The 12891-nt window shown below is 57.5% G+C and overlaps 5 protein-coding genes across 5 annotated transcripts, besides 5 other annotated features; all 5 read left to right on the top strand.

Moving 5' to 3' along the window:
- Positions 1-854: 854 nt before the first annotated feature.
- Positions 855-1817, top strand: Tco025E_06485 (sedoheptulose-1,7-bisphosphatase; the record flags this gene model as incomplete). Its single annotated transcript, XM_029373362.1, has 1 exon — positions 855-1817. One exon carries the CDS (start codon positions 855-857, stop codon positions 1815-1817), a length of 963 nt encoding a protein of 320 aa, XP_029226605.1.
- A 631-nt stretch (positions 1818-2448) lies between these two features.
- Positions 2449-2506: a sequence feature (GA-rich).
- Positions 2507-2538: 32 nt separating this feature from the next.
- Positions 2539-7005, top strand: Tco025E_06484 (transcription elongation factor SPT6; the record flags this gene model as incomplete). The annotated part of the gene is made up of 1 exon (XM_029373361.1): positions 2539-7005. The coding sequence occupies one exon, from the start codon at positions 2539-2541 to the stop codon at positions 7003-7005; it is 4467 nt and encodes a 1488-aa protein (XP_029226604.1).
- Positions 7006-7260: 255 nt separating this feature from the next.
- Positions 7261-7316: a microsatellite.
- Positions 7317-7392: 76 nt separating this feature from the next.
- Positions 7393-7426: a microsatellite.
- A 613-nt stretch (positions 7427-8039) lies between these two features.
- Tco025E_06483 (uncharacterized protein) lies at positions 8040-11060 on the top strand (the record flags this gene model as incomplete). The annotated part of the gene is made up of 1 exon (XM_029373360.1): positions 8040-11060. The coding sequence occupies one exon, from the start codon at positions 8040-8042 to the stop codon at positions 11058-11060; it is 3021 nt and encodes a 1006-aa protein (XP_029226603.1).
- Positions 11061-11170: 110 nt separating this feature from the next.
- Positions 11171-11218: a sequence feature (A-rich).
- A 50-nt stretch (positions 11219-11268) lies between these two features.
- On the top strand, positions 11269-12114 carry Tco025E_06482 (putative serine protease PepD; the record flags this gene model as incomplete). Its single annotated transcript, XM_029373359.1, has 1 exon — positions 11269-12114. The coding sequence occupies one exon, from the start codon at positions 11269-11271 to the stop codon at positions 12112-12114; it is 846 nt and encodes a 281-aa protein (XP_029226602.1).
- A 237-nt stretch (positions 12115-12351) lies between these two features.
- Positions 12352-12687, top strand: Tco025E_06481 (small nuclear ribonucleoprotein SmD2; the record flags this gene model as incomplete). The annotated part of the gene is made up of 1 exon (XM_029373358.1): positions 12352-12687. The coding sequence occupies one exon, from the start codon at positions 12352-12354 to the stop codon at positions 12685-12687; it is 336 nt and encodes a 111-aa protein (XP_029226601.1).
- A 174-nt stretch (positions 12688-12861) lies between these two features.
- Positions 12862-12891: a microsatellite.

Below are 12891 nucleotides of genomic sequence, written 5' to 3'. Positions count from 1 at the left end.
GCGTCTGTGGGCGGCGGGGGATCCGTCTGCGGGAACACGCAGCCGCTGCAGTGGGGAGAGAGCACGCAACGAGTGATTTGCCTGGGCGGCCACTTGGGTGCGTTGCGGGCCGTATTTCCCTCACGCCGGAGCCCACAGGCGCGTGGGGGGAACTGTATTTGTGCACTGGGCGTGTGGCGTGGGAAGGAGAAACGGGGGGCGCCGATGGAATTGACGCCCAGAAAGGAGAGAGCGACCGTGCGCGGCTGCTCCCCCGGCGGTGCGGCATCTCGCTCTCTGAGCGCGGATGCAGCAACCTCCGCGGCGCCGCAGGCGAGCCTCCGAAGAAGAGGCAGGATGAGTCATTTTTTTATTTAATCGTTTTCGAGGGCGCAGCAACGCCCTTCCACAACTTCAGACGCAGCCAGCAGCGCAAGAGGGAGTGTGAGCGATGGAGGATCGTCTTGGACTTGCTCTTCCTCCATTGGCTACGGAATGAATAAACACGCATCCAAACACATACCTCTCTGGGCATAATGTCAGCAATGAGGAAAAGGCTCATTGCTTCCCTTTAAAGTTACTATATTTTGGGAACGTGGGGCTTTGGAGCAGTATTTGGCCATTGTGTGTTTAAGACTCGTTTCCTGCGGCAATGCTTATTTGCTAATCCGAAAAGCGAATGCTTCTCGGGTCACTGGTGAGAAATATGAATGCAGGAACGGCTAAAGGTGTTTGGCTGTCGGGGAGAGTTGCGTCTGTCGCTTTTTTTTTCTTTGGGGGGAGGGGGTTAGCCGCAGTGTTGCTGGGAAGGTGGCGCAAGCAACACGCAACCGATAATACTGTGTTCAAGGAAAGGAAAGGAACTGTCGGCGGTGATGGCAGACGCGGCAGGGCTTGCGGCAGAGCTTGCGCGTGAGGGGGCGGCATCGTCGGTGGTCGATGTTGTTGTGGCCATCGCAGAGGCGTGCCACGATGTCGCAATTGACCTCCGCACAGACACTGTGAAGGCGGCGCAGGCGAGTAACACCTTCGGCGACGAAGTGCTTTCGGTGGATGTTATGGCGGAAAGGCACATCTCGTCCCGGCTCCGTGGCTGTCGCCAGGTTGTGGCGTTTGTCTCGGAGGAGCAACCGACGCTTACTTGCACACCGCATGCGGGGCGGGGCCGGTATACGGTCTCCTATGACCCCCTGGATGGCAGCAGCATCATCGCGACGAATTTTTCTGTCGGTTCTATCTTTGCCGTCTGGCCCGGTGCCACGCCGATTGGGTTGTATGTGCGTGACATGGTGGCGAGTGTTGTGGCAGTGTACGGTCCGCGGACCGTGATCTTTGTGGCGTTGCGCAATCTGCCTGTGATGGAGTTTTATTGCCATGGAGACCGCTGGTCCCGTCTGCGCCATGAAGCCGCGTGCACTCTCAAGGCAAAGGCGACTTTATTCGCCCCCGGAAATCTTCGTGCGACGAGGTACTTGCCGTGGTATAAGGACCTTGTCGCAGCGTACATGAACGATGGGGCGACGCTGCGCTACACGGGGGGAATGGTGGCCGACGTATGTCAGATCCTCGTGAAGGGCGACGGAATTTTCATGACTCCGGAGAGTCCTCACCATAAGGTAAAGCTCCGGCTGCTCTTTGAGGCCGCACCAATGGCGTTTCTTATGGAGTGCGCCGGTGGTCGATCAACGACCGGCACGATGAATATGATGGATGTGCGTGTGGCGGAAATGGAGCAGAAATCACCCGTCGCACTTGGCTGCCGGTGGGACGTGGAACGGTACGAGTCCATGTGTAGCGCGTACAACAAGCATGGTAATAAGAGTTGCAGCAAACTATGAGTTTCAACCTTTATAAAATATGTTTCAAGGCATATTCATACATTCATATAATACATATACCGAGCGCTGGTGTCAATGGTTTCAGCAAAAGGAGTTCATATACCTGCTGCGCGCTTTCTTTCCCCCGGCTTCAACAAGGAAAGGGAAAGCGGTGAGCAGCAAAAAGCAGAGTGCAAGACAGCAGCAACAATAACAATAATACCAATAAAAATATGGGCCATGCTTGGATTGGTTTGACGACAAGTGATACCCTGTTCTTCTTCGGGTGGGGGTTCCGTGGAATGTGTTCTTGGATATTGACTTGTTTCGTTGTGTGTGCGCTTGTGAGAGGAATGGTCGAGCCTTGCCGTTCTTTTTTTTTTTTACTTGAGGGCATCCCAAGTAGAATATCATTTTAAAATTTTATTTTTCGATTCTGCTAGGATAAAGGCAAGGCCTATACTATCCATCCCCCCAATGCTTTTTCGGTGTGTCTCGGCCTTTTTCTCTCTGTGCATGCGTGTTGCGGGGTTAACGTCTTCACCTCATTCCAAGCCGTGCCGCACCGGATGTATGGCTTCGCCGGAGTGTTCCCCCCTTTTTTGTAGTTGGAATGCTATTATTTATTTTTATTTTCGTGCTGCATTTTTGTTTCTTGTTTACTACCTCTTTTTCTCCTCTGCCTTTTTTTTCTTCTGCTTCTTGCTTCTCACCGTCGCTTTTGCGCCTGCCATCCGCCGGGATGGGCGCCAGGGGATCAAGGGCGAGGAATCAGCAGCAGCGGGCGGAGGAGATGGAGGAGGCGGCGGCGGCGGTCGCGTCGGAAGCGCCGCCACGCAACATTGAAGAGGTGCTTGCGGGGGCCATGTGGGTGGCAAGTCTCACCGACCCTGCGCTCTGCCTTGAGCGCCTCCACGAGACGTTCAACGAAGTCATCTTCAGCCTCGCCGACGACGAGAAGGTAGAGGGGGAGGAGGCGCACGTGGGGCGGCTCAAGACGGCGGCAGACCGTCAGCGGGAGCAGCGGGCAAAGGAAGACCTCCGACGTGCCTTGATGGAGTTGCAGGACACCTCATACGTGGAGGGGGCGGACGAGGGAGCGGAGGCGGCGGAGGATGGATACGGTGGCCCCGATGAGGAGGAGGACGACGACGACGAATTCACCGAGGAGTCGGAGCTTATGAACGACGAGGAGTTTTTGTCGTGGATCCACCGCAACGACACTCAACGCCAGGAGGAGACCGCGGAGGTGGTGGGTGCAGAGGTGACCGCCGCAGACTCCGCTGTCACCGGCGTTGAGCTGGAGCTGCACCGTGTCGGCCTTGGCGAGGAGGACAGACGTATGGCGGAGGATCCGCTGCCGGAGCGGCTCAAGGCCATCGAGGTGCGGGAAAGGCGACCGGCACTCGGATCGCGGATACTGCCGCACGGCTATTCCTACAAAATACCACTTGAATATGAGGCATTCTGGATCCTACGGCAGTTGCGTAGCGCTGGCCAGCCACTGGCGCACAATACTCGCATCTGCGCCATTGCAACCCGTCCGCCAGCAGAGGTGGTAGACGAGCCGGTGGTGGTGGCTATCGCCTACGCTGTGCGAAAGATGACGCAGGAATACATGGAACCGGCGCATTTGATGCTGTATCACCAGACTGCGTTGCACCCACTTCTGTGCGCACTGCTGGAGAATTCGCCACTCACGGAGGCGGCAGAAAATACACTGCCCGCCTCCTCTTACGCCTACAGCGTGGAGACTGGAAGACGACAACGCCCGTTCATATCTGACGCATACGTCGGCTTCAGCTCATTGGCTGATCGTTCTATTGGTGAGGGTAATTCTGCGTGGAATCGCCTTGACGGCAGTGACAGCGACTTTGCCCAGCGCAAGCCATGCTTTTTGGAACTGGGTCGCTTGCTGGTGCGCATCCTTGAGCTTGATGTCCTCTGCCACCGGCTGGAAAGTCAGCGGCAGCAGCAGCTGTTAAAACTGAAGGATCACCCCGAGTCAAGCGTGCAGGAGCAGCGGGTGGCTCTGGAGGGCCTGGTCTTTGAGAGCGGCATTGAGGCAGACCTCTGGCAAACGTTTTCTGCTCTCCTTACCACCGGTCATGGGCGAGGGCCGACACAGGTGCTAAGGTGGCTCGGTCTCGAGGACGCCTTTGAGGAGTATACTATTACTGGACTCCAGTACCAAGAAAACCTGCTTGCCAACGCGCCAATTTACGTGTGTCAGTCGCCGCAATCAATACCATTGATGGATTGGGCACGCCAGGTCGGCGCCACCGCTCGCGCCCCGCGCTCCGCCGAGGCAGTACTATCCCTTTTTAACCAGGCTCTTGTGGAGCAGTTTTCGAAGCTGCCTATTCTCCGAAAACGTTTGTTTGATGTTTTTTGTGCAGAAGGAGACCTCATTGTGACGTACAAGCTCTGTGAAAGGAGAGATGACATGTATCCTTTGGCCACTTTCTTTGTGGAGCACCCACGACACTACCTGGATTTACTGGAGCGCGAACGACAAGGCACAGTGGGACTCTACTATGTTTTAAGTGAGGAACTGGTGTACCGTGAGATGAATCTGCGCCAGCTGTACGATCGCTCCCCCGCTGCTGACGAGTGGTTTTTAGAGCGACAACGGGCAATGGAACTTTTGGTGGTGCGACTGATCGATGGTCTTGTACCAAAGGTGAGGGCGGAACTCAGTCAGTTTGCGCACCAGTTCGTGCAAACACAAGCTGTGGAGCGTCTTGGCCTGATGTGTGCTCAAGGCCCCTATGAACCTACACGACTCTGCCTTGATGCCTACGACGACGACGCCCTCACGTGGGAGCCGGAGTGGAATGTCGTCGAGGCCCTCCCATTGGCGCGGATGCAGGTGAACGGGCACAAGCCTTTTGGGCGTGTGTGTGCGGCCTACCGCGGCGACAACGGCATGACACATATAAGCTTTATTGATGAGTATGGCTCCTTTATTGGTTCTGTGCGGTGGGCGGACTGCGCAATGAGTTCTGAGAGTGGCCGGGCCGCTGATTTGCTGCAGCAGAACCAGCTTGAGAAACTCTGTGCACGGCACAGCCCTAGTGTACTTGTCGTCGGGGCTTCTAACGTGGCATCACTTGCATTGATGCGCTCCTTTCTAAGGTTTCTACGGGAACGCGTGCACGCGACTTTTCATGTTCACATTCCTGTCGTCTGGGCCCCAGTAGAGGTGGCGCGTTTGTACAGCAGCACAACCTACGCGGAGCTTGAGACGCCTGGGGCAGACTCTCTTTCCCGTACATCGTTGGCCCTGGCGCGTTACGTACAGGATCCACTCCATGCTATTTGTGTCCTCTTCGACAAGGAAAGGACGGCGCTACGTCTTTCACTTGGTGCCACCGTGTGCACAACAAGCGAGAAGGAGGATCAACTGTACGCGCGGCTATGCTGGGAAATGAGCTTGTGGGTCACTGCATGCGGATTTTGGGTCGAGGAATGTGTTACTCGACCTGCGAGCGTGGCGTCGTTGCAGTTTGTGGCGGGACTTGGTCCATCAAGGGCGCGGAAGTTGCAGCAACTGTTGACGCTGCGTCGCCCAAATAGCCGTGAAGAGTGTGGCCAACTCCTTACAGAGTGGTTTGGGACATATGTTTCACTTAATGCGATTTCTTCGCTGCGCTTGGCCCCCCCAACTGACGCCGCTGTTGGTGACGGGGGCTCTTCGCTTCGGTGGCATCTTCTTGATCAGACGTTGATACCGCGCGAGTGGTACAGTGCCGCGGCGTTTATTGCGAAGGCGGCACTTAAAAATGTCCCCTCGAGGCTGGTTGCGCTTCTGGACTTTATGCGGCTGGAGACCTCAGACAAGCGCTACCGCCTTGACCGCCACGCACACCAGCAAGATATGGCCGCCGCCATTCGCGAGGCCCATCGTCCCGAGTGGGACTCATTGCTGGGGGAGAGAGAGATAGAGTTTCTGCAGGAGGAGATGATAGCGGCAGGTCAGTCTTTTATGCGAAGGCCATACCGGCGGCTGTCTCACAGGGAACTCATGACATGTGTGACGGGCATCGTTTACTGCACGCAATCCGGTGCCTCTGCTGAGACTCGCTCAGCTGAGACACGCTCACTTGTCATCTGTGAGGGGGAATACGTGACGGGGACGGTGCAAGGTGTGCGCGGTGGCGGGGCCGTGCCGGGTATTCGTCTCTCCACATCGTTTGGGTTAGGCGCCTTCATCGCCGCGGAAGACATCGAAGACGAGACAATGAAGCAAGATGTACTTTTGTATGAACAAGTTTTGCGTGAGAATGCCGGCACGACGCAACCTCCCTCGTCAGTGGCGTCCCCAACGTGGCTGCGCCGTGGTGTGCCCATTCAAGGCGTTGTCGTTGGCTGCAATTGGGAGCGCTGTGAGTTGCGCCTGCGGTGGTGCCGTCCACGTGACACCATGTCGAATGCCGATCGCGGTAAAGCGGAGGGTGTCGACAGGGACGACTTGGACGGGGGTCAGAATTACGTGTCTTACTCCACAGGCGCCAACGATGCGACGAGCAGCGCAAACTCCATCGGTACACTGCGGATGAATATGGAAGCCCGTGTCTTTGCAACGAAGATCTCCCGCCACCCGCTCTTCCGCGACGCTTCCGCTGTCACGGCACAAGCATATCTTCATAACAAAAAGATTGGGGAGGTTATTCTTCGCCCGGCGACGGGCAGGCGCAACAAGGCGATTGCGGTGGTGAAGATTGGCGAGAGGTCCACGTGCAACTGGCTCATCAGTGAGGAACGGCGTCCGAACGGGGCCATTTACTACCGCCTGAAGGACAAGGTGACGGGTCGCGAGGTGGAGTTTGATGACGTGGACGAGTTCCTCAACAACTTCATCGCACCGATGGTTCTGCTCGTGCGGAGCATCCGCAGCCACCGCCGCTTCGTGGAGAGTGCCAGGGATGTGCAGGATGCGCTGGAGGCCCAGCGCCAGAGCGGTCTTGGCCTAACGTATGTCTTCGCCGAAGTCTCACAGCAATCGAGGCCGCCATTTTATCGCGTGTTTACGCGCGGCGGGACGACGGAACGGAACTTCTACCTTCACATTGATGACAGCAGCATTTACGTGCGCGTCCCAATTCGGCGCAGCGGTGGGCAGGGCGGGGTCGACCTCAGGTGGGTGAAGTGTCGCAACGCCGAGCACGTCAGTGAACTTGTGAAGGGCCTGGCGCGGCCTCGCTAGCTGTGGGGCGCCCACGGACGGCGCCTCCCGTCTCTGTGTGCACGTGGCAAAAGCGAGAGGAGGGCGTCGTGGGGCCGCGGGCGAGGGCCGCCCCGTCTTCCCCCCACCCCGCGTGCAGGTGTGTTTGGCCGCCACCCTCTCCGCCTGAGTAACGCGAGTAAACCACCTACACGAAGAGAAGCAGAGGGGCAGTACACCCTTGAGGGCGCGGGAGGCGGAAAAACGGAAGCAAAAAAGGGAGAGAGGCCTAAGAGCGAAGAAAGGAAGGAAGGGAGGAGAGAGAAAGGAAACGAAAAAACTAAAAAAAAGAATTGGCGGCGGAGAGTCCTTCGAAGAAGGGGATGCAAAGGACCGAGAGGAGGGGCCTTCTTTAAGCATATGCGCTAGACACACACACACACACGCACGCACACGCACAGACGCGAGTGCGGAGGCGTGGTGATCATGGCGGGGGCGTTGACGCCCTCTCTGAATAGCGCGCTGCCGCAGTGACTCCGCGACAAGGCCGGCTGCACTTCTCTCCCGCTTTCTTTGGTTTGGGTTGTTTTGTTTTGGAGAGAGAAGGAAAGCAGAACAAAAAGGCAACAACAAAAAAAAGAGGGAAAACCCTGGCAGTGTGGGGTGCAACCACATAAAAAAAGGGGGAGGGGGGGGAAGGGGGCGGAAGCAGACTGCGCCGTCCACCAGCAGCCGAGGAAGGACACAGGGTAACCACCGCAAGGGGAGGGAAGCAAAAGGTAGGAGGCAAAAGTGTGAAGAATAAGTTGCCTGCGTGGCGGCAGCAGTAGTCGTGGATCCAGTTGAAAGCAATCAGAGGAAGCTTGGAGGGATAAAAGGCAAAAAGATCGTGGTGGTGAATCGCGTCGAATCGGCAGAGGACCAGCAGCGGCACCTGCAGCAAAAACAACAACAAAAAAGAGATAATATTCGCGCACTCCACGTCGCCTTCTTGTCATTTCATATTCTGCCTCCACGGAAAACAGCCGCAAGGGCAAATAGAAGTTGTTGTTGTTGTTTTTTTTTAGGCGAGGAAGATGGGTCGAAAGCGGGCGCAGCACATCATGGCGCGACTTGCTCGGCTCTTTCCCGAGCAGCACAGGACTTTGATGCGTGAAGTGGAGCGAATGGAACGTGAGGCGCGGCGAGGCGGCGACAACACGCGACTGCTGGATCGCTGCAGGGCGCTTTTGCAAGAGTTCAGTTCGAGCCGGCCCCTGTTGTCGTATGTGGCGCAGGGGTGCCCGTCGTGCCTGTCGGCGCTGTTGTCCCGGGCAGGCTGCTGCGAAGAAGTCGACGGGGCTATCTTGCAGCTTGCGGCTGCCATGGCGGTTTCCGGCACTCGTGCTGACACGCTGATGGACAACATCAGCAAGAATTTTGCTCCGTTTGTGGCTCTTGTCTTCGTTCCTGACACGGCATTGGCGAAGCTGGCGTGCACGCTGCTTGGTTGGGCAGTACAGTTGGCCACCGAGGGCGAAAAACTTGCGTCGCGGTTGCTTTGCGACGATGACTTTTGGTGGTGGTTGGACGGCCTTTGGTTTAACGACGGAACGCAGGCGTCATCTGGCCATCTCGCGGCGTCGCTTGGGTTGCTGCGGGCGTGCTGCAGTGTGACGAGCACGGCGTCCGGCGCCGTTGTCTCACGGCTGAGACGCCTTTGCACCCGCGCGAGTGTGCGGGAGGAAGAGTCTGTGAGGAGTGGGGCATTGCAGCTACTCGTTGTCTTGCGGCTCACGGCGGCGGAATCCGACAGGGGCGTCCAGGACTGCCTCGCCATGCTCACCAGCCCCCGCGCGACCGACGTGGACGGAGGCGGGGGCGCGGCGCAAACGCTCAGCGAGGCGTGGGCGACGGGCAGCGATGATATTCCTGTTGCCGCGCTCAGCGCGGCACTTGGCTCGTTACAGAGAGATCAGTTTGACAGTGCGGCCCGGGCGAGGGATCTTCACGCCATCGCCCGCCTGTTGTTTCTTCCGCACGCCCCACCGGGAATGGCGGCCGCACTACTGGTGTTGCTACCAGGTGCTTTGAAGACCGTGGTCGTGGCGGCCAGCGGTGTGGACGAGAACGTCAGCGCATGCGCTTGCACAATCCTCGCCTCTGCCGTCAGTGGGCGGGAGTGGAAGGCGGCAGCTCCACGGCGGCAATCTCAGCCGCAGGAGCGGAGCCATTACAAGGGGTTTGACCCCTTGTACTACCAGAACTGTTTAGTGGAACATTTCTTCCTTCTCGGTGGCGTCGTCCTCTTGGAAGATTTGCTTACAGACTACAGCAACAGTGTCGTTGTGGGGGCACTGCGGTTACTTCAATCGCTGCTCCAGTTCTCGGATGAGGGGCGAAATGTGATATTGGCATCGAAATGCATCGAGGTGCTATGCGGGGCCATGGATGACATGAGCCAAGATTCTAACCTTTCGCTCTTGATGAATAGCGACGATGGAGAAACAGCGTTGCTGCTGGCACTCAACACGATTACTCTGTTGGGTGGCGAGGCAATGCGACTGCTGCCGGAAGAGGCACTTGCATGCATCGGCACCATCGCCACGGAGGCAAGAACGAATGCGAAGGTTTTGAAAGCCGCTATTTGCGCCCTGACCTTGCTTGCGGAGGCGTACCCCTTGGCGGCCACGCTTGTCTTAGACTATGAATACATGAACTCCGTTCTTGCCTTCGGCGAGGCTGTCGGTCCAAGCGAGCTGGATGCTCTCTATCTCATCGGCTCACTCAACATCATGGCTGTCATCGTTTCCAGACAGCCGTCGAGCGTCACGCTTGAATGGATTGAAATCATCGTGTTGGCCTCACGGCGATTACAGGCGTGGGAAGGGACTGTCCCTGGCTACGCCTATGCCTTCTGGAACACCCTCCTAGAGACCGTCGCTGCCTCCCAGGATGGCTCTGCGTACTTGTTTGAGGATGAAGACCTCCTCCGACTGTTGTGTGCGTCGTTGACGCGGTGCTGCCAGGCGTCTCTTGCGACGAGGTCTACAGGGGCTGTCAAGAGTGGTGTGACAGCTAATGCGGGTGACGGGAGCACCCATGGCGAGGCTCTCCAGCTGCTTCCGTTGCTGGTGCGGGTGACGCGGCACGTGCCGCAAATAGAGCCACGGTCATTCGCAGTGCAGAACTGTGATGTTGTCGAGGGCGTCGCGTTTCTTATTGACGCCTCCCAAGATGGCGTTTCACCTGATCTGCTCGTTGATACGGCGCTGACGCTCGCGTCAGATGAGGAGCTTTGCGACGCTGCCCTTGACATCATCTCGCAGGCCGGGCCGTCTGTCGTTCCCGTTTTGCTGGACCGCATGCAGTTCTTCTTTGCGAGCTCCTCCACATCTGCACCTGCGACAGAAAAAGTGAATACTGTGGAAGGCTTCCGTGACGCCCTGGTTGTCTTGAGCGGCATCCTGGCGCGCAGCGAGGCCTGCCACACCCGTGCCACCCTTGGGGCAGTGGCGGGCCTTGTCACGGCGGCACTCCGGTTACTCAGTGCGTCCGCGCTGCCTTTTTCACTGTATGCTTGCCTCCTGTCCTTGTTGTGCAAGCTGTTGCGTCTGGAGGATGTAGGCGTGACGGAGATTGCGTGCCAGTTGTGTGTTACGGACCGCCTCGTGGAGTTATTGTCGCTTCTTCTGCGTCTCTCACGGGGGCATGAAGAGGGGGAAAAATTGTGCGGTATGGTTTACGAATTGGTGCAGCGGTTGTATGAGGCACAGGCAGTGTCGTCGTCGTCCATTCTTTTGCAGGACAAGGTGTTTCTTTCCTTTGCGAAGGAGCACATCCCCCACGACTCCGAGCATCCATCTTGTCGCTCGCTCTTTATGAGGCTCTCGGCGGCGCCGGGTTTTCAGCGTCAAATGTTCGAGCTGCACGAAGAGTTGTTTCGTGCAGTCCTGACCGACGCCTCTGCAGACGCTGGGGGTGAGAGTAGGGAGTTGCCGTGTGCTGCGGCTTCGCGGTGTGATGCGGGGGCCGAGGGGGAGAAGTTAGGGGAGGCGGGGGAGAGCAGCGGAGTTGCTGAGGGGCCCCGCCGATGTTCAAGCCCGCAGAGCATGTAGGGTCAATTCCGCTAGGCGATGCTGATGGAGGGTGGCGGAGACGCTTTTGACTGGGCTCGTGCTTTAGCCACGCTCCTGTTCCCAAGTTTTTTAATTATTATTACGGTATGTTTTTCTTTGTTTCCTTTTCTTTTTCTTTTCGTTTTTTCCTTCTATTTGATACCTTTGCTCCTAGCTTGGGTGCGGGACGAGCGTGCGGCGCAAAGGAATGGCGCTGTCCACCCGCGGGCACGGCTGCTGTTTTCCTGTCATGAGTTTTCTGCACGTGCCAGGGAAAATGTCGCAGCCGCTCTGGCTTATGATGGGGACCGCCTTCCTGCTGCAGGCGGCACACGGCACCGCTGCTTCTGGAAGACAGTTCCTCCTCTCCGCGAAGCATACCTTTGCGCCATGGCAGTTCATCGCGGATCCGACACGGCTGAAGATACCGGAGGAGTATCGCAAGACGAGGTTTGTAGTCGTGCGTCTGTACTTACCGGATGATGCTGGACGGGCGATCGCCGGCAGCAAGGTGGACCTGCGTCTCGTGGCCCTTCACCCCTCGCTAGATGTTGCGCTGCTGGCGCTGAACTTCGCCGCTGCTGCTTCCTCGGGGAAAAGCGAACCCAACGCACATGCGGAGGAGGTGCGACGACTGGCAGAGACGGTGGGTGGTGGCCTCGCGTTGTCTGCGGCAGACCCCGCGGTGGGTGACTCGTGTCTCGTTTCCGGCTACCGTGGCGTGGGCTCTCTGGGACTGCTGGACACGGCAGACCCAGATTTGCTGCGGCGTCTATCTGCAGCGCAGCGCGACGAATTGTTGGCTAAACTGAAGTGCGTGGAAGGGGAGCAGGTGGCAGTCACGTCGCGGGTGGAGGTGCTGCACGCCAGCGGGATGTGCCGCGCGACTCAGGGCCGCTGCTACCACGGCATGTCAGGCGCTCCAGTTCTTGTGAATGGCTACACATGTGGCGGTGTTCTTTATGGTAAACACACGGAGCACGCCGGGTACTTGGGGTACACACCCGCACGCAGCCTTGACGCGTGGGTGCGGCGCACGGTGGGGGCGGGTTAGTTTGTTATTTTTCTTCGTCGCTTTCCCCTACACGTGGGGCTGTGTCTGTGAGCCGTCAGAAGTGTGCCATATGGACTGCGGCACCTCCCTTCTCCACGCTGCATGCAGGGAAGTAGAATCTGCCCGCCTACATCGTGGCTTTCCTCCCATTTTTTTTCCTTTTCGCTTTCTCCTCCACCCCTCCTTTTTTTTCTTTTACTTGGGCGGAGAAAACGCACAAGAAGGAACACAAGGACAATGTTGGATGAGCGACCCACGAAAACGATGCGGACGGAGTCAGGCCCCAAGCCCGTCACCACCAAAGAATTCCTGCAGACAAGTGTGGCGGAAGGTCCCTTCAGCGTACTTGACAGCGCAATGCGAAACGGCATCCGTGTCTTCATTCAGTCGCGCTTTAACAAATCTCTCGTCGCCACGGTTGTCGCCTTCGACAAGCACTTCAACCTCGTCCTCCGCGATGTAGTGGAGCTAACAATGGTCAACAATGAGCAGAAGGAGCGGTCTATACGCAACATGTTCCTGCGCGGAGGGTCGGTGGTATTTATTGTCAAGCTGCCCCAGAACGCGGCGTAGCGACACGCACTGGCGCCACCGCCTTCTCTAAGTAAGCTGAGAGGGCACAGGAGAGGAATAGCTGATGGGAGGGGAGGGACGCACGCGCTCCCTCACAGGTGCTTTCTTCCCTTGTACGTGAGTTTTACATCATGCTTCCCTGTTGTCCAATTATTTTTTTGCCTCTTTTTTGTCCTCTCAACCTCTCTCTCTCTCTCTCTCTCT

Source organism: Trypanosoma conorhini (genome assembly GCF_003719485.1).
Source record: "Trypanosoma conorhini strain 025E chromosome Unknown Tco_14.4_contig_00439, whole genome shotgun sequence".
NCBI classification, from domain to species: domain Eukaryota; phylum Euglenozoa; class Kinetoplastea; order Trypanosomatida; family Trypanosomatidae; genus Trypanosoma; species Trypanosoma conorhini.
The sequence above is the reverse complement of the archived record's forward strand: the minus strand, read 5'-3'. Positions and strand labels throughout refer to the sequence as shown.